The sequence below is a fragment of the Rhamphochromis sp. 'chilingali' genome (assembly GCF_963969265.1).
Source record: "Rhamphochromis sp. 'chilingali' genome assembly, chromosome: 20".
NCBI classification, from domain to species: domain Eukaryota; kingdom Metazoa; phylum Chordata; class Actinopteri; order Cichliformes; family Cichlidae; genus Rhamphochromis; species Rhamphochromis sp. 'chilingali'.
In genome coordinates, this window is record NC_137947.1 from 16,118,194 (window position 1) to 16,143,918 (window position 25,725).

General features: G+C 39.1%; 1 protein-coding gene across 1 annotated transcript; it reads left to right on the forward strand.

The window, feature by feature from the left end:
• Positions 1-721: 721 nt before the first annotated feature.
• Positions 722-25,066, forward strand: loxl4 (lysyl oxidase-like 4). The gene is made up of 15 exons (XM_080869041.1): positions 722-741; positions 1,807-2,140; positions 4,035-4,351; positions 4,432-4,646; positions 11,247-11,285; positions 11,475-11,688; positions 11,778-11,955; positions 16,467-16,621; positions 16,715-16,882; positions 17,240-17,402; positions 17,481-17,724; positions 18,572-18,687; positions 19,018-19,154; positions 22,380-22,491; positions 22,579-25,066. Exons 2-15 carry the CDS (start codon positions 1,828-1,830, stop codon positions 22,647-22,649), a joined length of 2,442 nt encoding a protein of 813 aa, XP_080725167.1. The 5' UTR covers positions 722-741; positions 1,807-1,827; the 3' UTR covers positions 22,650-25,066.
• Positions 25,067-25,725: the final 659 nt, after the last annotated feature.

The window sequence follows — 25,725 nt, forward strand, 5'->3', positions numbered from 1 at the left end:
GCTACATTTACATTTCACCCTAAACTTGTGTAACATCATGAGGGTACAGTTGTGTACACCTTCAGCCTATCAGAGTGTACAAAATATAAAGGGACAAAAAATAGAAAACTAAAATACTAGCTAAAATAATGAAAATACGATTGTGGATATATACAAAGTCAATTTTGTCTAAAGTATTAAACCATGTGTCTTGAAATTGATGACACTGTGGGTGTTGGTGACAAATTTCTGAAATATTTACCCGCAGATTAATGATTAATTTGTCTATGAAGCACACAATGTTTTATCTCAGAGCTTATTCAGCAGTGCTTCAGAGTATTCATTCACAGTTATACAAAAATGTCAACTAAGAGAAATCAAGTACAAAGGGAGCCTAGTTTCACAAGAACAGCTTTATATATATGTATGTATATATATATATATATATATATATATATATATATATATATATATATATATATATATATATATATATATATATATATATACACACACACATATATATATGCATATATATTGTACAGACACATAGGTCCCATTCAAATGAACCAGCTTTACATTTTCTAAGTTTTGTATCAAAGAATGAAACCCAGACAGAAATGTACAGAGGAGGGAGGCAGGGAGGAATATAGGGAGGAGGGAAGAAAGGAGGATTGAGGAAAGCCTTTGGTAGGCACACTCCTTCACTCAGTCACTCTCCCCTTGTAAGTGACACCCACCACTACATTTGCTGTCTGCAAGGTGAGTGATCCTTCATCTTAACTTCTCATTATTATTATTATTATTATTATTATTATTATTATTGTTATTATTTCCATGTTTACAGGCTTCTCACTTGTTAATTTCATTTTAATTCAGGCACATCTGACATCAAGTGTAACAGGTGTTTTAAGAGATAAAACTTTGGCACAGGTTCTTTTACTCTGTTAGAATTTCTTTAACATAAAGTGGATACTTTTTATGTCTTCTAGCTTCGGATTTACAGAAGTTTAAACATTCTTAACTGCATTTTTGTAAGTTTTTAATATCCACGAAACATTTTTTTGTCTGTAGGGCTTTCCTGTGGCCGTCAGTGATTTAGTGTTTCACTTTTTGCCCCCACTGTGCTCTTGTTTGGCTTTGACATTTGTCAACTTCCAGTTTAAACCTGCCACATGTTTCTGTCTGGTTAGTTAGCCTTGGGGAATGTTTACTTACGTGAACTGTCATACAAAAGTGTATCTCTAATTATACGCCTGTGTCTGACATGAGTGCAAAGTACTCATTTTATGTACTCTGGCTTCCATTGCATCACTATAAGATTTATGCGACAACTAAAATCAAAATGTGGAACGCCAAAACAAGTCAGGTTCTATCTCTGATTGTCAGCAGATTAGTTACCACTGCAATGTTAACTGTGTCTGAGCCTAATTAATTTCTTGATGTGATATCAGAGAGGAACACACTGGTAGCATAAACTACCTGGTAGACACACTGGTAGAGTAAACTACCTGCAAGATTTTGTCCAGAGGATGTCACCGTTGGTCTGTTTAATATCCAGGCCTCTCGTGCTATCGTCTGGTTGGCTGTGACTTGTTACTCAGTAGCCTAAAGGCGGTAATACCCTATTATTATTTTTTTGTTGTTGAAGAGGCTTAAATATTGGTATTTTGCTAATTTTAAGATGAACTTCAGACAGTTGATAAGGACTGGCCCTTGACTTTATACTTACTGGCAAGCCAGTTAAATTGTTTCATGGCATAGTTCGAATGGCAATTTATGAAAAGTTGAACAAAATAAATAACGTTTTTCAATTTTTATCTACAGACCTCATCTTCTGAGTCAGTAATGGCCTGCAGTCTATCGTTCAGCCTCTTCCTCCTTGTGCTCCTGTCCCTTTCCTGTCCCGCTCGCGCCGAACCTCGGAGGACTACAGCGTCTCAGCGCAGAGTGTCTCGCGCACCAGCTCTCAAGGTCCGCTTGGCAGGCACCTTCGCGCGACAAGCGCACGAAGGGCGCGTGGAGGTGTTGCACAACAGCACTTGGGGGACCGTCTGCGACGATGAGGTGGACATCAAGCTCGCCAACGTCGTGTGCCGTGAGCTGGGGTTCGAAGGTGGCTTAACGTGGGCTCACAGCGCACAGTATGGAGAAGGAACAGGTGAGAGCACTCCCTGTATGAAGTTACCGTGCAGTCTTCTTTGGGAGTCAGAATTTTTTTTTTTTTTTTACTCTCAGTTTAGTCTTGTCAGGAAAATCCAAATTATATGTTGGGGGGGCTCTGACTGGGTTTTAAATTTTGACAGTTAGTATTACACAGACAATTTAGCGTCTATGCCACCTAACTTACTGTCATACTTCATTAATTGTTTCAACAAAGTAATATTATTTTAAACTTTTTATTAGGGCAAATACAAAATGAACCAACCAGATGGCAGGAACATGGTGCTTTTAGACATGTAGACATAGTCAGGAAGATTGGGGAAGAAAAGTGATTTAAGTCGTTTTGAACGTGGCATGATAACTGGTCTGAGTATTTCACTGCTAATCTACTGGAATTTATCCATATTACCATCTTTGGGTTTTACAGATAATGGTCCAAAAAATGTAAAATGTTCAATGAACAATAGTTCTCTGGATAAAAATGTCTTGCTGACACCAGAGGTTAGAAGACAATAACCAGATTATTTATAGCTGTACAACTGAGGTATGCAGAAGAGCATCTCTCAATGCTCAACATGCCAAATCATGACGCAGATGGGCTAATGTAGCAGAAGGCCACACCAGGTGCCTCTTCGGTCAGCTAAGAAAAGGAGACTGAGGCTACATTTTGCACACGCTCACCAAAATTGGAAAACTAAGATTGAAGACGTGTGTACTAGTTTGACAAGTCTCCATTTCTGCTGCAAAGTTCACATATTGGTGGTTGTAAAACTGAAATAGAGAACATTAAAGTAAGGCTCCGCCCTGTCTTGTATCAACAATTTATGCTGATGGTGGTGCAATAGGCATATTTTCCTGGAATACTTTGTACCAATTGAATATTACTGAAAAGGCTAAAGTCTATCCCTTTATAACCACAGTGTGTCTATCGCTTGATGCCTGTACTCAGCATGACATATACATTTCAAAGCTCTTTCTTGAATGGGACAGTAAGTTCAGTGTACTCAAATGCCCTCCACACCTCACCAGATCCCAATCCAACAGAGTACCACTGGTATGTGGTTGAACAAGAGATTCTCATAAAGGATGCACAGCCGACAAATCTGCAGCAGCTGTATGATGCTATCATGTCAATATGGACCAAAATCTTTGGAGAATATTTCCAGCACTTTGTAGAAACTATGCCACTAAGAATTAAGACTGTTTTTAGGGGAAAAGTCAGTCCAACCTGGTGCTAGCAAGGAAGAATAGAATAGAGAGCAAAGGTGTACAAAGTCAAAGGAGCTTGCACAGACACAAAGGTGTACAAAGTAACTGGTGGGTATAGCTTAAGATTTATTGGAGTGGCAGGCAGCCACTAACCTGTCTACTCCAAAACTTCCACAGTACAGTGTGCTTGGCTCACAACTGTATGGCTTCATGAAAAGGCAGCCAATTAAGACATTCAAAATAACTAACATCATAAAGTGACAAAGATAACTCGTTGTGGGATTGGAATCTACATCTCATTAAGGTTGCCTGGCAGGCTGGCAGAGCAAATATATGGGCCGAAAAAGGGCATTTGTTTTAGAATAATGACAGCATTTGCTTGCCAGAGTTGTGCAACACTTGCCATGGTTTATGGACATTCTTTACTGCTGCTTTTAAATCCAAATTAAAGAGTTGAGTGGATTCGGGGAGCAGGATCTACAGCAGTCTTCCTTGTAAAATACTATGTATCTACTGCTAAACATGCCACTAAGGTGCAACCCTAAATCAGTGTAGCACTAAAAATCAAGGGTTAGGTATTTAAGAAGTGATTCTGGCTGATGTTTAGATGCATCGGCCAGTCTGTTACTTGATCAATGAAAATCAGAGTGAATCAAGTTTTGCATCGTTTATTCTTTTTCAAGGCCCAATATGGATGGATAATGTACGCTGTGACGGCTCAGAGAAGTCCTTGAAGGACTGCAAACACAACGGTTGGGGAGTGAATGACTGCAAACACTCTGAAGATTTGGGGGTTGTGTGCACCCCTGAGCGTAGGGCGGTGAGTCAGCCAGCCAGCAGAGCCCACACCACTGCTCCAAGGCCTAATGGTAATACTGCACCTCAATGGCAGGGGCTTGTGGACACCCGCGGGCAACCAGGGTATGGATATTATGGAAATGGACATCCATATGAGGTTCCCAGGTTCCAAAGGCCCCATCATCATCACCACCACTATCAGGTACAACAGTTAATGTTTGGCTAATTACTGCATTATTTGTAGAAAAATATGTAACAGTAGTGACATTTGTATTCCCTAAGAGGCAAAGTAAGGTGCGAATTGAGGAGGTCCGTCTTCGCCCCATCCTCATGTCTACAAAGAAGAAGAGCCTTATGACAGAGGGTGTGGTGGAAGTGAAGCATGCTGGGAGATGGAGACAAGTTTGCGACAAGGGCTGGAGTCTCAATAGCAGCCGGGTTGTGTGTGGGATGCTTGGCTTTCCAGAGGCTACTCAGCACAATGTGAGAACATATAAGTAAGTATGAATCTTTCTCACTAGCTGCACTGACAGGAATACAATCCACTTTTATGAGGCCAGGTCATTAGATTGCAAAACACTGGGCTGTTGACTGTAGTTCAGAAGGGCAACATGCTATGCCATTCATCTGACTGTTAAATGACTACAAACACATTGTGAAGAATGGATAAAAAACAACAAAGCAGCAGCAGCAGCACTGCAGTTAGAGGTCTTGCTTTGGGCTTATCTTCCTCCCCCAGCCACCGCTTTCCCATGTCCCTCAACCCCCCCTTCTTTCCTCAGCCTCAGGATGATGATAAAGGGGATCCCTTACTCCTCTCTACTGCCCTTTCTCTACCCCTCTCTCTAGGCAAATCACCTCTGCACACCTCATTGCCTCTCACTCCCTTTCTCCTTCTGATACCATCTTCAGCCTGCAGCTCACAGACAAACAGCTCTACTTTAACTTTTAGATTCCAATGCAGAGGTGCAATATCACTGCTGATTGTGCTCTTAACTGTCCCATCGATACAATGTGTGAGACAGAGGTCGCTTTTGGAGAGCAGGATGATGGTATGTGTAGAGTGACTTTCTGGCAGGAGAATCTCTGTGGGCTTAAGTAAGCCATGCTTTTCTTTACTTTTACATGCCACCACAGAAAAAGCATGTGTGACTTGCTGGCAGTGTGCCAATTACTTTTTTCCTATGTTTCCCAGCACTGAAAGTTTGGTACATCTACAAAAAACAATGCCTCTTTTAGTGCATTACTTTAGAAGCATGGAAACCTCTGCATTCATTTGTGTTTAATTTCATTCAAGTAATGGTACAAGAACACTTTATAAATACAGCTCACACTAAAACTAGGAAAATATCACAGAGCTCTGAAAATAACTTTTAAAAGGATAAGTAAAAAACACAGTGCTGTTGTCTCACAGCAAGTAGGGATAGGAATGAATCCACTGGCCAGCTGGGGCCTCCCTGTCTGGAGTTTGCATGTTGTGCCTGCATAGACTGCGGTTACTCTGGCAGTCCAAAAGCCATAGGTGTGAATGTGAATGGTTGTCTGCCCTGTGTGTTTGTTAGCTCTGCGATACACTGGAAATCTCTCCTGTGTGTACTTCGCTCTATGGCAGCTGGGAAAGGCTCCAGGGCCCCAGCGACCCTTAAATGGAGTTGTTGTTGAGAAAATGGATGATGGGCTGGGGATTGTGTTTCTTTATTACTGAGAAACAGAAAAGAACAACTTCTCAATGTGTTCTTTGCTACTTTTTATGTCATGACAGTGCTTAAGCTTTTCATTTTACTCAGTTTGATTGTTCAGTCAATGAAAGAAAAAAAAAAAACACAGACAAATGAAGATAGTTGTTGCAGTTTTATGTTAGTTTGGCAGACACAGTTTTTAAGCCAGGTAACAAAGTACCCTGCTGCACAGGCATGAATAATGAATGATGTTGACCTCATCTCATTGACTTTTAGCATGAAGGAATTTAACTTAAAAACCATACTTAAAATATGGTTAAGGTTCAGTATAAGCATGTGCTTACTGCAATTGTCCCAATGAGCATGTATCTTTTTGCCCCTTTGGCCCGCATCCTCTTTGTTGAAAAAAAAAAACCAAACCCTCAGCAGTGGTTTTTGGGACTCTTTATATTGTAAACCACGGGAGGACCACACATTAGCAGAGGATTATTGTGGAAGATGGATCCAGGTGGATCTTGCTTGTGGAAACCTGCCATCTATAGATGATTCCCAGTTTAGCTGTTCCGTCCCTCTACTGGCTCAGGTTACTCTGACTCAACTGGTGACAAAATCTGCTGTAGGTACTACAATCCTCATGCTTCTGAAATGCTGTAACTGTTAAAGGGAAGTTGATTTGTTTTATAGACTTTTCTGAGTTTTTATTGACTTGACAAACTATTGGAGTGCAGCCACTCTGAAAGTATTTCTGCATTGCCCTTGAATTATGCCATCTCTGTTGAACTTGTGTGTTATTGGGAACACAGTGAAGCTATAACCTGATTCTACTGTTGGAGGAGGCGATCGTATGGCATCATATCTTCAGTAATAAAAGTCCCTCCGAATAAGCTGTTGTTTAACAGCCAAGCCCGACTCTGTACACGGTCTGTACAGGATCATTTATTAGAGCACAGCTTCACCGCATTGCAGGTGTGGTGCTTTTCATGCATCTACTTGATTTTCTTATGCAGTATAGATTCACAGTACAGGTACAAAACACTGAAAATGTGTAGTGCAGGTTCTTGTTTAGGGGAATTAGATGGATAGATTTGTATGGTTCGAATAGAGGTGATTTGGCTGCTTACCAGGAAGATTGATATGCCAGTGGAGGACAGGGCTGTTATAGCTTGAAGGGCTTTTATTGACATCTTCAGGGGGATATGCTCACTGTCTTTTTTTAATGTTGTTTTTAAATCCTCTAAGGTCAAGTAAAAGGAACTTAAATAACAGGACTTGTCCTGCTGTTTTAGCATCTGACCAAAGCCACAACAAAGTGCACAATACTGTTTATCTTAATGTTCAGCAAAAAGTACTGTAAGCCAATATCTTGAATTCTTTTATTGCATGTATAAATTATAAGGCTCTGTCATGGAAGTGGCTGTGATACATCTGGGTTTGTCTTTCTTGGGTATGACCAGGGGTTTTGCTAAAGCCTCAGGCACTATATTAGTCTGAACCATGATGATGTGTTTGTTTCCAAATCTGTACCTGTTTTCTGTCTCCACAGAAGCATGTTTGTTCCCTCTTTAACATGTGTTTTTGACTTCAGGCTGTTTCAGATACATTTGCTGGAATGCCTTTGTTCGAAGTCACATAAGCAAGTTGTTCAACAGACTTGGTTTCTAAAATCTGAATGTGTTAAATGTGAGGTTACAAAATAACAACCAGAAGAATACAGCAAAAATGTTCATTCTGTTTCAGACTGGGATTAGGGATAAATGTAAGGTTGCACTTTTGACTTGACTTAAATTGCCACTTTGTACTCTAATTACAATCATGATAGCCAAAAGAGTCATAGAAAAACAATTTGGTAATTTGGTTGTTAAGCGTTCATGTAACTTCTTTCACTTTCCAAAAAAGCATAGGCTTGTACTGCACGGTTTGAACAAAGCCAAGCTTTCTTTCCAAGTTTTTCTGTCCATTCTTAGAAATTCCAGACCCTGCCATGACTCTTCCTGTGTCACTTGGATGAAATTCTGAAGATGCTATAATTACAAGTTGGTCAGGACCAAAGCTCTCAGGGATTCTGCTGAGGGTGAAAAAACACCCCCAATTATAGCCGTGTGTGAGAGAGAGTGAGACGAAGATGGCGAGGATGGAGGCAGAGAGTAACAAGAGAAGAGCGGATGGAGAGAAAGACAGAGAGCAGCAGTCAGACGAGCCAGATTTTCGCTTGCTCGTGTGAAATATAGCCAATTACAGCTGCAGTTTGCAGCGCTGCCTGCTGTGTCAGCAGCTGTCTGTCTTCCTCTGTCACCGTAGTGATTTGGGGACTTAACTGGGGACTTTATGTTTAATTATGTTTCAGTTAAAATTTTCTTATGACGAACGTATCATTTTCAGGCTTTTGGGTGACATTTTCTTTGACCAAATTTGGTTTTCCTGTCTGATGTCTGTATGATCTTCTTCAGTGTTCTTCCCTCTAATTTATTTTCCCATCTTTTTATTTCTGTGTGCATGCCAGTGGCTATTTTGTGGCTTGGAACAGACTGTGAAAGGTGGTTTTTAAAAAGGACTTGAATCATAGGCATTTGTATCACTTCACTTGGGCCTAGCAACTGTTTCACAAGCAAGATTTTCTACCATAGCCACTCAAAGTAGGTTAAAAATGTTCTTTAATTTCTTATATTGGTTTATATAATTCTCTTTATATTATTTATTTTTAATTATAATAATTGCATCCATTTCTATTCTGTGTAATTCTACTTGAAATCTTTTTTTCACTTTTCTTTGGTGTCTACTTTAAGGTAGATCTTTGCTGAAAAAATGGATGTAAGCAAGTCTGATTATTATTATTATTATTATTATTATTTTTTGCCAATACTGGTTTTTAAAATTTATCTGAGGTAAAGCAAAATGTCATTTATATATAATTCTGTTGTAACGTAGCATCAGAAGATGTAGAAATGACCTAATATCACTGCTGAGCAGTGTAAAGCTGATAAAACCCAAACAGTGATGTAATGCATGTCTTTTTTAACAAGCAGGTGTAGACTCCCTATCATTATCTTCATTTCTTTTCCACAACATGTGCTGGACACACTATTTGGCTGATGAATGCTGTTGAGGTGAAAAACAAGTGAATACTGGGGTTGTCTATTCAGATAGCTCAGATATACTTTCATACAGCTCCTATCCCCTCATATTTTAGTTACATTGCATTATTTCTTTTTATATATTTAATGTCTTTATGGCTTTCATTGTGCTTGATTTTAGCATGGCAAACAGTGCTGTAATTCCGTTAAATAAAATACCCAAAGGTATCATTTATAGTCTAAGTAGTAGTCCTGTTGGCTTCTGAAGAGGGTAAATGGTTAGCTGATTTGTCTGTGGTGAGGTCACAAACAAGTCACAGACATGTTTGCCTCATGTGAAAATGAGTGTGTAGCTGTTCCTCGCTGTCTATCTTATGGTACTATAAAGCCACATGGTAGACACATTTAAATGTTTTACAAGTGTAATTCAAGAGACTGTAAAGTTTAAGTGTTAAATTTGAATGCAATTTAGTCCAAGTTACAGTAAGATGCATGACAATATATAGGGCTTTATTTTAAGCTATGCACATTAGTTAAAACAATGGCTTAATGGGGTTTTGTTCGATATATTTTTCATGTAGTTATGTATCAGGGCAGGGCTATTTATGCAACTGATCTTTTACAGATGTTCGTTTTTGCATTTATGCTTCAAATGGGCCATAGAAAAGGACTGGTTTAAGATTTGAGATATATCTGTGAATTTCAAAACGTATGTTGAATGATTCCTGAAATAAAAACATGTTATTAATACTGAAATACTTTTTGAAGGATTGTTTATATTTTTAGGTCTCATTGCCTACTTACTACTTATAGCTTTAGGAAACAAGTTATTATGTGATTCTGGAAAGTGTAAAATCAGCAGCCCATGACTTTACTCAACCATCAGCATAACATCATGTCACTGACAACGACTTTCTTCATTCCTCAGTTTGTTTGCTTTTTTAATGGTTTGTCTCTTACAACTTTCCAGGAATGTCCTGAGTTTCATGTCCGAAATAAAAATATTGACCTGCCTTAACTTTCATACAAATATGCCTAGATCTTCGATGTGTTTGTTTCTTTAAATGGGAACACCACTCAAATCAGAACTGGATTGTTTTTCATATATATTGATATTGATACTGTGTGTGTGTATTGCCACTGTACAGGGTGGTTTGATGAAAGCCAGTACATGCTGGAGCCCAACAAATAGGTCTTTTTTCCTGACTGAAGAACATTAATCTTACTTTAATAATAACTTAAGCCACTTGTCCAGACTTATAAAATAAAAATGTCACTGTGATTGTGCCATGTATATTCTTGAGTGTTTTGGTGTAATTGATGTGAATGTTGGTAATGGTGTATGCAGTTTGCAGTGGTTGGAGGATGTCCTGGTATGATCTGTTTGGCATGTGTGCATTGTGTGTCTGCCAAGAGAACAGACGGCTTTCCTCTCCACCGCTCTCCCAATTCAGCCAGCCTAGTTGGAACATAAATCTCTGTTTCGATCTTACAGTTCTTGGACATTCAGCGTCGGGGAGTGCCAGAGGTTTTATTTGTATATCGTGCCTGGTTAAAGCCTGTTTTTTAAGAAATGTTCTTCTTCACAGACACTGTATGGCATGCTTTCCCTCCCCCTAGTGTGGTTTTGGAGATTAACAGCATAGATCAGAATATCTCATTTTTCATTTGTTTTTTTGTTGTTTCTTTAATCTCTTTATAGCTCACATCTTGGTGTCTTTGCGTAAATCTCAGCTAAGCAGCATTGCTTGTTCCGAAAGTCAGAAAGTCTGGGTTAGTTTATTTAATGTAAAAGTGTGTAATTTAGATAAAAATTACCCTGAACATTTTTGTTGAACACATATTTATGTTGGTGGGTACAGAACATACTATTACACAGGCTCTAAACATAAACAGAGTACACTTGGGAAATAGCAAACAGCCCACATTCAGGAAAGAAATACATCATACTGAATATATACAGAGAGATGAAAAGTGAGGTTCCTGAAAAAGGACAAGGATTGTACTAAACTGTACTAGTCATTACTATCAATATATCTAACTTTACACTCACCACAAAGCCACAGCTAAATTTGTTCCTGATTTATGTGCAGAAGTTATATTTGCAGCTGCACGGTTCATTTCAAGTAACCCAGTAAGGCTACTTTTCTAGTAAAAATGAAGTTGGTGTTTTAAGTGTTTGCTACTGCTCTCTGTGCTGAAAACACTTTTAAGTGATTGGATTAGATAGAAACAAAAACCAGCAGATGATATTCAAATTGGTCCAGGTGTGTGTGAGTGTTTGTGTTTGCAACCTCAGAAAACAGACAGTCCTGATCATGTCTGTTTCTGTTCTGTTCTTTTACAGGAAAATATGGGATACCAAGGTTGAAGATCCTTCAACAAGGTAATAAAAATGACCCTTTTCACCCTTTGTTTCTTATCTACAAATGTGCAATTTTATAACAACATTCCTGTATTAACTATACAGGAATTACTACTACTTAATATCATTAAGAAACACTAACAAATTAAAACCAAATTGTTAGTATCTTTAAGAATATGTTACCTACAATTTACTTTCTGTTCTTTGCAGACTGAGTCTCATGGCAAAAAAGAAAGGATTTTGGGTAGAGAAAGTTCATTGTATAGGCACTGAGAACAGTCTCTCAGAGTGCCATGCTCAGCTGTCAATCCCCCGTAGTCCTACCCCTTGTAAAAATGGGAGACATGCAGTGGTCAAGTGTGTACCAGGACCTCAGTTTGCTCGCATCTCTTCAGGAAGACCTCAAGCGCCCTATCCAGTTGTGGTAAGGTTAAGAATTTGTATCTACATTTGCACAATCATGTAGTTTTCTTAGTAAACTGATTTTTATTCTCCCTTTGTTGCCGTATACAGCCTGTTCGTCTCAAGGTGGGCCCCAGACTGGGAGAGGGGCGTGTGGAGGTGCTCCGTGATGGAAAATGGGGGACTATCGTAGATCACTTGTGGGACAGAACAGCAGCCAGTGTTGTGTGCAGGGAACTGGGCTTTGGTACTGCCAAAGATGCGCTGCATGGAGCCTTTATGGGTCAAGGTAAGACTAGAAATTGCTGTTGCCCAAAGCACAGACTTTCATTAAACATTCTGGAAAACTCCACATTTAATGAATTCATTCTGCCTGTATAATTTGGATGCTTGAATGTGTTTCTCATGCGTCATGGTATTCCAGAGAAGACAGGGAGACTTTTCAGCCTTTTGCTTATCTTTTGTTTACCATAGACGCCGCACCCGTCTGCTCTGACTGATCAGATAATGTGTGGGCATGTGTGTTTGTCTGTCTGTGTATGTTGCCTTGTGAAGCTGCAAATGTGTTGATTGCAGTATCTCCAGCTGTGATTATGTGAGTCTTGTGCCAGGACTTCCAGCTGCCCAAACAGCATATGCATGTGTGTGTAGACAAACACTCACTCACAAAATGAAATACTATAAGCCATAGTAGTTTATATTAGTATTTGATACTAAAGCCAGAGACATAATCTTGCTAGATTCAAGCAAGCTTTTCATTCACTTACTGAGAGCTGTGGTCTTTTTGCTTTAATTTCAAATGTCCAGCTTTGATGACACACACAGACGCAGTCAGTACCCAGCTGCACCAGTGGTGACCCCACCCTTACGAGATGTGAGAACAGCTTCCCCATGCCACATGGTAGGGAGTAGTCTCTAATCTTGCTGATGGAGATTAAATGTGGGATGATGTTCTACTGGTCTAGCTGTTCAGTTGATCACAAAAAGCATATTTTTATGTCTTTTATGTGTTTTTACCCGATTACCTCTTGAACTGGCATTTGTGTTACCTTAAAGAACTAAAATCAGCTTTTTTTTGGCTTTCCTCAGATTCAGTTGCATTAGTTTGCGTACACATTGTTTTCTGGTTTTAATCAGTTATCTGGCCAGGCTTCAAAGTCATATGTTTAGAATAGACAGAGGTGTATAATTTGTCAGTTTTCTATCTCGGTGGAGTTTCGTTTATTTAACCACAATGTTACAATGTTTTTTACTGGGATTCACTTCACCTGGTTCTCCTATTCATTGCACGCATACACAAATACACAGGTAGAGAGAAACTATTGCAATCATAACTGACAGAAAAACACAGTAGCTGAAAATCTTTAATTAGGTTTAAAAAATAAAAATGCCTCAGAATTGGTAGATGTATTCTTCTTACATTTGTTATATTTTACTTCTGTGAGTTGGTTTCTATAATTGGTGATTCACTCATACACTTGCAACCCTGTTTTTTTATGGCTATGCATTGACCAGAGCAGAAAGCTTTACGATGGGATATTATCTTGACCTTCAGATTTGCTCTTTTAGAGACGTAAATAGGTGGAAATTTTATTCTAGAGGCCACACAATGCATTGCACTGGCATTTCATCAGCAAAGTATTATAACTGCTTTGCCTCTAGACTTTTAAAATCTTTTAAAAAATGCAAATACAAAATGTCAGTTAACCATGTCACTTAAGTTAGTTACAATCAAAGAATACTGCTTTATGTGGATAACGTTGGAGCACTGATAATATAATGTCACTGATTTCTTGAAACTCTGCAGTCATTTGAAAATAGCAGAAGTGATACACGATAGTATAGTACAATTACACTCCGCTGTCCACTATATTAACCTCAAATAAAGTATATCCAATATGTACCAGGCTGCTACAGACAAACCATGCTTCTTTTATATGCATCAGACCAGCTGGCTGCGCCTTGTTTAGCTCACTTGGCGGTTTTAGAACAATAGCAGTGATATGATCTGCTAAGAGTGAATTTGGAAAGCGTCATGCCGCCAGTCCTAAAGTACTCAATATTCAAAGCTCTCTCAGATTCAGCTTGTCATTTTTATTACCTGATTTCCCTGGTGCTCAGAGGACATATGCATACTGGGCTAAATGTCATTTGAAAAGGCCTAGTTAGACTCATAGATGGAATAAACTCTCACAGGAGCAACACATCAATGTAAATTTGTGTAAAAAGTGTTTACTTTTGCCAACTTGCCTATACCTATACATCTTTAACGCACACAAAAAAAAGATTCCTCATCATTTCTGTCGTATCTTTTTGCCAACAGGACCCCACAGAAGAGCATGACTTTATCACATTTGATCATCATAAATAATGTGATAAAGGCTGTGGTCGAGTTGACTGGTTGATTACAGAGTGAAGTGCACCAGTCAGATGTTCTGCCTCTGAATGTGGCCTCCCTTATCAGATTTGTTGAAACGCTTGCTTGCACGTATTAAATGGCCTTTATAGTATACAGACATAGAATATCCCAGCTGGATTAGTGAGATGCCATCTTCTAACTAACCTTGAAATCCAGATGTCAACATAAATATGAAAAATAATACATGCCGATCTCGGTGCAAGTTTGCTTGTGCCATTTAATTTCAAATAAGCAAGCAAATCTGTGCAGAAATTTAAATGACTGTTGCATTTTACAGGGGAAAAAAGTCTTTTGGCAGGGAGAGAGAGAGAGAGAGACATTCCATGGAAAGAAAAACATTACACACATTTAACTGTTCCTAAAATTGAGTTTAATTTCAGAGAGGACAAGAACAGGGTTTCCCTTGTAACCACTAACCAACTATTTGCGCTATTCTCAACAAGAATGTAACTGATATTATGCTCTTTCCGTCCTCAAAAGTCAATTTTCTAATCTCTTCAAATGATCTTTGGCATATCCCAGTCATAATTACATATCAACCTTGCTCTTTCTTGTATAGACTAAATTTAAGATACCACATTTATATTATGTCTCATTATTGCTCTCATAGATGTATCCACTCTACAACCTAGATATTTTATGCTTGTGTTCATGTTTTAATTATTCGGCAGAATATAAGAGAAGAAAGGTTCTCTTCAGACTCCACCCGCAAACTCTTTAACTCCCATCATCATTACATTTATCATCATCATCATCATCATCATCATCATCAGTGAGTTAAATTACAGGGACAATGTTTCTATTTCCTTTCTTAACCAACATTGTTATTTTTGCTGTGTAATTTTACCCGTGAAGTACGTACATATAAAGCCATTTTGATGCAATAGGGGAGATTAGGACTTGGTCTCATTTAACCTAAGCACTGCAGCTGTAAAAACTGTGACAGCTCAGCTGATTCTGGTGTAGAAAAGTAGTAATTTGTTGTTAGAGCTTGATCAGTCATGTGATTGTGTTGTTAATAATTAATACATACACTCAATAACGAATTTACAGTTGTGTGTGTTTAAGTTTGTGTATGTGTGTGTGCTGGCACGCAAATGTGTCTTTTGAGGATGCAGTATTTTTGTTACTTGTTGGCTCTAATGATGATGGTGATGATGGTGCCTGTTGTTGTTTAGATAAAGTTGTGCTTTATCTTAAATTTAGATGATTAGAGATCTTTAGTCTGATTATAATTGATGATCCTTAACCAGTTTTGTTTCCCCTCTTACACTTGGTGCCGTACACCCAGTGTATAATGTTTGTGTACTATAGTCTACACAGTGGGAACACAAAGAGTTTAGTAACACTCTCAGTGGTTGTGTGTGTTTGTGTGGATGCAGAGTGCATGTGGCTTTCCTGGAATTTATTTTAAGCTTTTGTGGATTTCCCAAACTAAGGCTTAAATAGATCTTGTCACTGTTCGTTTTGCTTTAAATTGTCCCCCTGTGTTTGTCTTCATATGTTAAACAGTGGGATTTTGGCTCTAGTTTGCGGCATTTACCATGCAGATAGAGGTAGAAGTGGTTTAGATATGTCCTTTTCATCCATATAAACCCACGCATGGTGACCAGTATGGAAGAAGGCCTACAATCTACCAAAACCAACACAGAGACGTATTTGGTTGGGCTGCAATCTGGTCCCAACTATCTTCTTTTACGCCCTTTTTCTTGGTTTTGTTTTTCCCATAGTTTTTGTGGTTTGGTTGTGTTTATTTCAATGCTACTTTATTTCTCAGTTTACAGTTTGTGCTTTGTGTTTTAGGAAAACACGGAAGCCATAGTTTGTTGATATCCTGTCATCGTTATCACACCAGCTATTTCCCTAAGAACTTTTGCATTTTCCTATGTTGTTTAAAGATTATCTGGGTTTAAATAGCAAACAAATCCTTGTCTGAATCCTTTACAATGCTGACATAGCTTTTGCTTTTTTGCTCACCCAAGGTGGTGGACTACACACAATGTAGTAGTCGTTGTTGTTCGTAAATCAAAAGAATGGTGGTAATGAGGTGTGACAGATGCCCAAAGTAGATGTTGGTTGTGCTGCTGCTTGGCTTGCAGAAGCATTTTGTCATGACTGATAGGAACTTTTCATTGTTGGTTTGATGCTAACATAGAGGAAGCTTTTCATATGAAAGGAATAGTGAGCCTCGGTTTTATGTGTTTGCGCTCTTTTGCATGACAGAGTCTCGTAATGCCATTGCATCTGTGGTGGGTGGCCTCAGACAGTCACAAGGGATATTGCCCTTCAGTTATGCCCATGCTCTTTGGGTTTTCATTTGTTCCCACTTTTTTGATGCATCATTTTTTTTTAATCTAATAAATCTCCTCCTTTCTATGCAGGTACAGGGCCCATCCATATGAACAATGTTCAGTGTACTGGGCTGGAACACTCTATTCTAGACTGCTACTTCCAGGAAGTCCAACCATGGACATTCAAACACAGCCAGGATGCCTCAGTACGCTGCAACGTTCCTAAAACAGGCACAGAAAAGACGGTATGAAATCTACACCATCACAGTTCATGAGCTTATGAGCTTTCACTTATAACACACCATCCACTTAATTCTTTTAATTCAATGGATTTCAAGGTGCGGCTTGCTGGTGGTAGAGTCCCATCAGAAGGCCGTGTAGAGGTGTTGATGGAGGTTGGGGGTCGTAAACGCTGGGGCTCTGTCTGTAGTGAGAACTGGGGCATAACCGAGGCCATGGTGGTATGCAGACAGCTGGGCCTGGGCTTTGCTGCCAGTGCTCATCAGGTAACTATCCCCTTGACAAACATAACAAGTTATTTTGATCTCTTTTTATAGTGCAACCAACTTTTGCCAAAATATTGTCATCAGTATCTGAAATGTTCTAAAAGGACAACGAAGCACTCCCACTTCTAACCCAATTAGTTTAATTTTGAAAATGTCAGAGTAAAGTGGTCAGAGCCATCTTTCCTCTAAGATTTATCAAAATCTAATCTGCAGTGTCTTAAGGTATTGATGAGAAATAAATGAACACGTAGAGACCAATCCATAGTCACAGCCCCTTCATTAACTTCAACAATGACTGGGAAATGATGACTATGATACAATTTATTGATAGAAAACTCTACACCCTTCTTTTGACAGGAAACCTGGTACTGGCCTGGCGACCCCAGTGTCAACGATGTGATTCTCAGCGGAACTCACTGCGTCGGGACAGAGCTTTCAATTCAACAGTGTCGTCGTAACAACCATATCCATTGTCCTCGTGGAGGTGGAGCAAAGGCTGCTGGGGTCAGCTGTTCTGACAGTAAGTTGCAGTTTTTACCTGTAGTCTTCCCTTCTCGTTCAGTTTGAATCTTAAGATAATCTGTTACACCTGCTTCAGCGGCACCTGACCTTGTTGTGGATGCCCAGCTGGTCCAGGAGACAGCCTACCTGGAAGACCGTCCTCTCCATCTTCTGACCTGTGCCAATGAAGAGAACTGTCTGTCATCATCTGCTGCCAGGATGAACTGGCCTTATGGCCACCGACGCCTGCTGAGGTTCTCCTCCCGCATCATGAATTTGGGTCGTTCTGATTTCAGACCCAAAGCATCGAAAGAGAGCTGGACATGGCACCAGTGTCACAGGTATATTATCCCTGAAAAGAGGTAAAGAGAAGTGTAAAATTGCTTTACTGTTTAGGAGTGTGGGTTGACGGAGTGGAAAAAAACTTTAAAATACTGATGTAGGATGTTGTGGTTGCCCTTATGGTCACTCTGAGTGTTTTGGGTTTTCACGAGCTGTCAGAAATATTCAGGCAAAAGCATGTTCTTTATTCCACATATGAATGTGGAGTAATGCTCCTTACACACTGAGTAATTAAAGGTATATTTATTTTAATTGCATTCAATTGCAACCAGGGAAAAAAAACATACTGATGTGTGATCTCATTCCCGTGGACACGGCAGGAAGCGTGCAATATGGCCAATAGACATAAGCGCCTTTGTCCATCACTAGGTCTCAGTTTCTTTTCAGTAGGAACAGAGCACTTTCAAACCTGTCAGGATAAGCGAAGAGGGTGGCATACTGTGCTGACTGCGTGAGATGTCCCAAATCACGAACCCTTCTACAGCGCGTGTTTGTGGAAATGATGGTTGCAATCGTCTGGCTACCACAGGTTAGGTGTAATACAAAGGACCGTGCAGCCTACGTGCAGTCAAGTCTGCCTCAGTTTATTACAACATATCAGAGCTATGGATGTGCGTTTCAAAGCCTGCCATTCATTTAGAATGAATAAACATTTCAACCAAGCCAGAACTAAAATAAGCTTCTGTGAGAGGTGTTACGGTGACACCCTCTCTCATGTTCAAGCAGTGAGGTCATAAGGATATAAGCCATAGGGAGCTAGTGTTCAGTAAGTGTAAATGCACACACTCAGACATGCAGACACACACATACACGCTCTCACCTGGACTTTCCCATCTGTCGTCACAGGCACTACCACAGCATTGAGGTGTTCACGCATTACGACCTGCTGACTCTGAATGGCACGAGGGTTGCAGAGGGACACAAGGCCAGTTTCTGTCTGGAGGACACATATTGCCCTGATGGTAATTTTCAGCACAATTCAGCCCTCTTTCCAAAAAAACCCCATAATGTTTCCCATTAGTGACAGAAAATTAATATCAATATTTCAGCTACAGCTATTCAGATTTTTACTTTGTGGTTAATGTATTAGATCGCCGCTGTTGTTGTTTGTTCACTCTCCATTTACTTGTTATATCATGGATGAAATAGCTCATATGAAAAAGCCCATTGTTCATACAGTATGCAGTCCAGTACAATTCAGAAAGCTAAAGGCTCTTAAAAATAACAGGGAGTGCCAAGCATTAAATGAGCTTTGATGTTGTGATTGATAATGTTGCTGATATGTATTTTAGGCCTCCAGAAACGCTTTTCCTGTTATAACATGGGTGATCAAGGCATCTCTGTGGGCTGCTGGGATACATATCGCCATGATATCGACTGTCAGTGGGTTGACGTGACTGATGTACGGCCAGGAGACTACATATTCCAGGTCAGAAGTTTATATTTGTCACCTTTTCTTTTTCCAATGTGGGAAAATCTTATTGCCAGAAAAATGAAATATAAGTAACTTTGCTTTTCAGAAAACACTTTAAAGTAAAGGGAAATAGGCTTATTCTGTTAGAAAAGTAGGTCTGTTTGGTTAAAATGCAACTACTGTCAGCACAAACTGCAGACTTCTAAGTTATCTCAACAACCTTCTTGTGACTGGTGGAGAATTAATCTGCTGAAAGATCTGCATATAACAATGATATTTTTACACATATACTTTTGTTCTGATTAAACAAACATGATACTGTATAATATGCCCTTTAATGAGCTTCTGTTTTCAAAGCTAAGCTAAGTGATTGTTGGCTGCATTATGTATGGCATACATTTAGAGTACTGTGCACAAATCTTAATCAACCTTCATTTTGTAAACTTATTTTGCAAAGTGGTCTTGAGCAATAGTTCTCTAGCCTTTCTGAAAGTCTTTTTCTTTGGACTTTGAGTGCTTTTTCCACTCACTTTCAGGTGATTATATCTTTAGGCACTTTGTCTCTAGCAGGCTGTTTCAAAAGCACATATATGTTCCAATGTCATTTGTTGAATCTATGTAAAATGCCAATGATAACAAAATGTCACAGGCATAAAATAATAATTTTGCGCAAACAAGGTGATTCCTAAAAACGTATTAGCTGAAAACTTGATCCACCTTGCAGTACTATCTGGAAAGCATCTGATTGGAAACAGCTTCATTTTTCAGCATGGCAATGATCTCAAACACACTGCCAATGCAGTAAAAGTATACCTGGATAGAAAAACACATGATGGAACAGATCTCAGACCTCAAAATTATCTAAATAGTGTGAGATCATCTGTACAGTTAATGGAACAAAAGGCAGCTACCCTGCAAAGATGAGCTTTGAATGTCTTTCAAGAAGCCTGGAGAACAGAGACTACTTAAAGAAATGATAAGAAAGCTTGCCTAAGAGAATTCAGGCTGTGTTGAAGAATAAAGGTGCTCATACCAAACATTGTACAACCTATGCTTTTACTTTGTATGCTTTATTTTGGACACTTTAATACGTTGCTGCACCTATTTCCCATTTTCCTAACAGAATACAAAGAAAATGGTTGGCTTAGGACTTTTGAATAGTATTTTATGAGTGCAGTATTAATGTTCTCCTCTAATTTCCAGAAAAAAATCACATTTATTTCTTAAAATGTTCAACTGGTTCGTCAAGATCAGAGATCCTTTTATTAAGAGAGGTTCACAGGCTTTAAAGGTGGATTTCCTCATGGCTGGTTGTGGTTTCTGTCTATTTCAGTAAAACCTACTAACCTTCTTCTAAACAGTCACCACCTTAACCATTCATGTGTCTCTCATTTCTTTGTCGACTGAAGTCATTGTGGCTGCCAGTCTAAAACACATCAAGGACTCCATATCTCATTATCTTCCTTTTTCAGTACAGACCTCTGATCTACCAGTCTTCAGATCTGAGCATGCTCCCAATTACCTTCTCGATGTGGTAGACTGGTTACAGTATAGCTCACTGTTTGATAATTATTGCTGTTACTCAGTTTGTCTGAGAGGTTGCACTAGGTCTTTGTAATTAACACTGTTCTGCTGTCTGTTTAGGAAGAGTTCATTTAATTTTGGCATGATTGATGTGTCATACTCATATATAAAGGCATTTGTTAACTGTATGTATTTTGAGTAAGATGAGTGGGCGTAATTAAGTGGCACACTGCTGTAGCATAGTATGGAGGCAAATAAAGGCCAATACATGATAGAACAGGCAGAAATTGAGTTATATCAAATGACAGGAAGAGACAGGAAACGATGAAAGTGCAAAGGTCATCATGAAAGGGTATGAACCAATTTTAACTGAGAGAAACGAGAAAGTAAAACCTGTGAAGGAGTTTTTCACTGAGGCTGCAGAATTGGAAAAATACAAACATCTCTTATAGCAGTGCTCCTCTGTGCTGTGTTCTTTCATTTATCTAGTAAAGTGCAGATGATGCCTGACTACAGATCGCAGGCTGTACAGGAGGATTTAGCAGGCCTGCCCTTGAACCACCCAGTGCTAATGAAACACACAATTTACCCAAATTAACTAGTGCCTCCCTTTAGTCAAACAGCACCTAGTTCCCTTCTTCCATTAGGAACGGCTAATTTACCACCAAGGAATTTCTCCTGCCCTGTTTTTATTTTTATAGCTACTTTCTCACTGAGCAACGCACTCTGTCACCGAACCAATCTTCTGCAAAAGCCTCATACACTCTGGTCCAACACTGTAATTTACACTGAAAAATTAAGAGAGTTTTTCTGCATTCACTGTGTTTTTAAGATGGTTTCTCCCTTTTTTTAGTATAGTTAGCCTTCTTGCTTGCTTTAAGCAGTTTGTAACCTGTACTTAAAGTGGGTGCAGCAGTTTGCAGAGCAACCATTACAGTAAATGGCGTCTCAGTATTATCACCAGACCAGATTAGGAGAATGGTTGTATCAGCAGTTACAGAGTTGCTCTGCAAATGACAGACTAGGCTATTAGTAGAGTGTATGGCAACATTCAGAATAAGACTAATTTCAGACACATAAACATTCTTATGCATAACTACTCTTTTGCAAAAGACTTCAATTCCAGGCTAATTTCAGGCCCTTGTTGTGCACTCCAATGTCAGCATGAGGAGCAGAGAAGATTTCCCTTGCAGACACTTTGGGCACCTGTAAATTTCCAGAGCTTCTTACATGGCCAGTTGCCATAATTTGTGTAAACTGTTAAATCTTTTTGTACAAGATGTAAAAGCAAGAAACAATAGAATTCCTGTGGTCAAACAGTATATTTTGTGCTTTGCATAACAAAAGCATTTTACTGCCCCATGTTATTCAGTGTATATATTCAGCTGTAGACTACCAGCTTTAGGTTCATGTGAAAGTACCACATAGTGTATTTATCCTTACAATAGTAATACTGTATGGAAAAGTCATCCAACTTTTTATAGATGAGAAACAGACTGACTATAAAAACAATACCAGCTACGAGTGCAGTTTAATAACAGGCCCTCAATTTTAAATCCAACTGCTCTTTATTTAAACTGCTTTCCCATGTGTGGGGAGAAGAGACTTGTTCCTTCCTTAGCCACGAACATGGTCTACTGAGGATACTTTACTAGACCAAAGTGTGCGCCCTGTTTCCTAATAAATAACGTCCTATATTATCGTTTTATTTTGCAGGTGGAAGTCAACCCCTCACTGGACATGGCTGAGTCTGACTTTATGAACAATGTTATGAGATGTCGGTGCAAATATGATGGCCACAGAGCTTACATGTATGGATGCCATGCAGGTGAGGATACTAAAAATCTTTCTGTTTTTTTCACATTGCTGTAAGTTTCAGCTCTCACCTCTTATTAAAGATGTTGTTCCTTTACAGGTGATGCATATAGTGCAGAAACTGAAGACCTGTTTGAGCATCAGAGGCAAATCACCAACAACTTTCTGTAGCATGTCCCAGGTTCCAGGAGGAGGCCTTCTCATGTGGCCCAGGGACCACTAAGGTTGGGTTTACGTTGATGGCATCAGGCTCTTTGGATATTAGGACCCACAATAATATGTAAAACTGTGCCTGCTCATCTCCTTGCAAGATGTGGAAATAATAATACACAACAGCGGCCATTGCAGAGACACTACTCAACTCACCGACTACAAGAGTTGGGAGGTTAAAGATGGTCGACATGTTTTTTACTCTAGTTAAGTAAGATTTTTGTTATTATAACTACAATATTTTTTGTGAATGTGGACTACTAGTAACTTAAATTAGATTTTAAAAACACATACACATGAAAGACCTTCATGTCACTGTAACTAACCTGCCACAAAGACAACAGGGATGCCGATGCTGTAAGGAAATGACACTTTCCCCCAATATCATGATAGAAACTTGGGATTGGATCATTTGTAGTACTTGTGTTATTGGTGCTCTTTAACAATACTGTATGTCATTATATTAACCTCAGTATATTTCAGGTGAACGGTACATTCTGGGTAGTTTTCCTTTCAGATTATTTTTACTTTGGTTTAAAGAAAAATCAGCATTTTACAGAAGTGTAGCTGTCCCTCTCATCTAGAGTAGATGTCAGATTATTTTTGTGGAACAAAGCACTTTATCTTTTAAACATCAGTATTCTAGTTTTGTCCCCACTCTTGTTTCATTAACCATTAAGAATTTTATCGTTTCATATTTACATGTCAAAAAGTGAAATACAAAGGGGTTTTTTCATATTCAATGTGTTATTTATGCTATACATTATTACTTTATTTATTCATGAAATTGACACCTAAACAACATTCTTAGTCAAGACGTTGTTAGCTAGAATCTATATAAAATGTTTTGCTGTTTTTCTGGACCAGTGGATAAATCATTTATACAGTTGTTAAAGTATTTGGTATTTGAATGACCCCATAATACAGCTGAATAATTGTAGATATATTTTATTATATTAGTAAAACAACTGTAATGGTAAAGTGTTTTTTTTCCCTCTTCCACCCTCTCTGATGGGAGAGAAAACTGGTGTGACAAGACCACAGCATTGGGGCAGGCAAGAAGGCAGGCTGGGTTTTGAGAGCATATAAAAAGCCTTTTAATTGCATACGTTCGGTTAGACTTACTGTTAAGGTTAACATTCGGGGTATAGCAAAGACATTACAAAGAAACGCTATGGAGTAGTTACTTAAAAGGGACAAATTTGTGTTTACGTGTTTACATAGGCTACAAGAAAAAGATTTTCTCAGAGATTTGGCAAGTGAGGGAAAGAGAGGATGGAAAAGAAAAGGAGAAAGACAGAAAGGGATCAGGGTTTGGAGAAAGACTCAAGCAGACATACAGTTTTACTACCAAATCTGTGTTTTTTTGTAGGCAGCCATACAGCAACCACAAGCTGGCATTTTCAGCTCTCCTACGAGGACAACATGTTTGTCTGGGAGAAAAAAATGGAATAAAATATCCTGTTCATGTTTCAACACTGGCCTTGTTTGTGCTTACAGAAGGCCTGGTAAAACGTACTGTATATTGTACACTTTTGCTGAATCTCTTAGCACAGCAAACAATAATACAACATTTTCTTTACAACGTGGAACACGTGTTAATGATGTTATTTACCCATTAATGTGTTTGATGTGTTTGGCTTACTGGCTTAGTGGTTAAACCCATTAAGATGGTTTTCTAATGGACAGATTCCAGGACATGTTGTGGAAGAGACACGTCACTCATAAAGACAGCTTCAGACTTAATTAATTTCTTCAGCAGATTGGCGTAATCCAGGACTCTTTTTTTTCCTTGACAAAGAAGGCCCTTTACAGCTCTGTAATCATGCATGCCCAGCTAAACAAAGAGATTTTTTGGGGGGGAAAGTCTAAATTTACTGTTTGCTGATGCTTTTCTGTTGTTTTGTGCTTATGTACAGTGTATTTTGACATATTACGGCCTTTTTCTGTGTTATTTAACATTATATGCCACTCCATAGCTTAAGTGGCTGTATATTCATCATATTACTGTATTGTTTTCTACGGCCAGTTGTGCTTTAATTCTGTCTTTTAAGCTGAGAGTGTGATCTACGTGGTGCTTATCTACAAAGCTGTACTCTCAGGGATTTTGACCTCATCTAAAAACTAAAAAACATGATGTGATTAAGTTTGCCTTTAGCTGTGATGCATACCTTATGACACCAAATAAACTGGATCTGTTTTGTTTTTGTTTTTTCTAATTTTATTTTTGTCAACACTCTTACAAAATGTAATCTGTACCCACATGTTTATCTTGCAGGTAAAATTTAAGGTATGAAGGTGATAAGCTTTGTTACGTCTTTCCTTGAGGAAAGTTAGATAGACACTGTCTGAGTCAGAGCCACATTTCAGTTAAAGAACAAATCGCAATCCATTCATCCATCATAACTGTGAATCAATAAAACTTCATCACATACAAAGTTGTCCTCTGTTTTCTGCCTCCTCCTTGCATGATGTTGCAGAATATGGTAAATGGTAAATGGCCTGTATTTATATAGCGCTTTACTAGTCCCTAAGGACCCCAAAGCGCTTTACATATCCAGTCATCCACCCATTCACACACTGGTGATGGCAAGCTACATTGTTGCCACAGCCACCCTGGGGCGCACTGACAGAGGCGAGGCTGCCGGACACTGGCGCCACCGGGCCCTCTGACCACCACCAGTAGGGAACGGGTGAAGTGTCTTGCCCAAGGACACAACGACCGAGACTATCCAAGCCGGGGCTCGAACCGGCAACCTTCCGATTACAAGGCGAACTCCCAACTCTTGAGCCACGATCGCCCCATACTTGTTGATGAGAAAACGAATCAAATTCTGTATGAACTCGGTAAAAACTGTAGATGTGATATTATGTGTAGCATTAACTTTTACCTGCTCTTGATGTGCAAGTTAATTGGTGGGAAGATATGTGTCGGGTATCTTATGTTCTTCAGTTTTATATTCCCTTTTAAGATCTTAGGTTTGCTCTGACTCAGTCCCCTTGTGAATACTGCCTCTCAGGGGAACTGAGAAATTGA

Bases quoted from the DNA above. Each gene is read 5' to 3' on its own strand.
- loxl4 (XM_080869041.1), top strand. From the start codon at position 1,828: ATGGCCTGCAGTCTATCGTTCAGCCTCTTCCTCCTTGTGCTCCTGTCC. The intron at 16,883-17,239 runs GTAACTATCCCC...TTCTTTTGACAG, and splicing joins TTGCTGCCAGTGCTCATCAG to GAAACCTGGTACTGGCCTGG. The intron at 17,725-18,571 runs GTATATTATCCC...CTGTCGTCACAG, and splicing joins ACATGGCACCAGTGTCACAG to GCACTACCACAGCATTGAGG.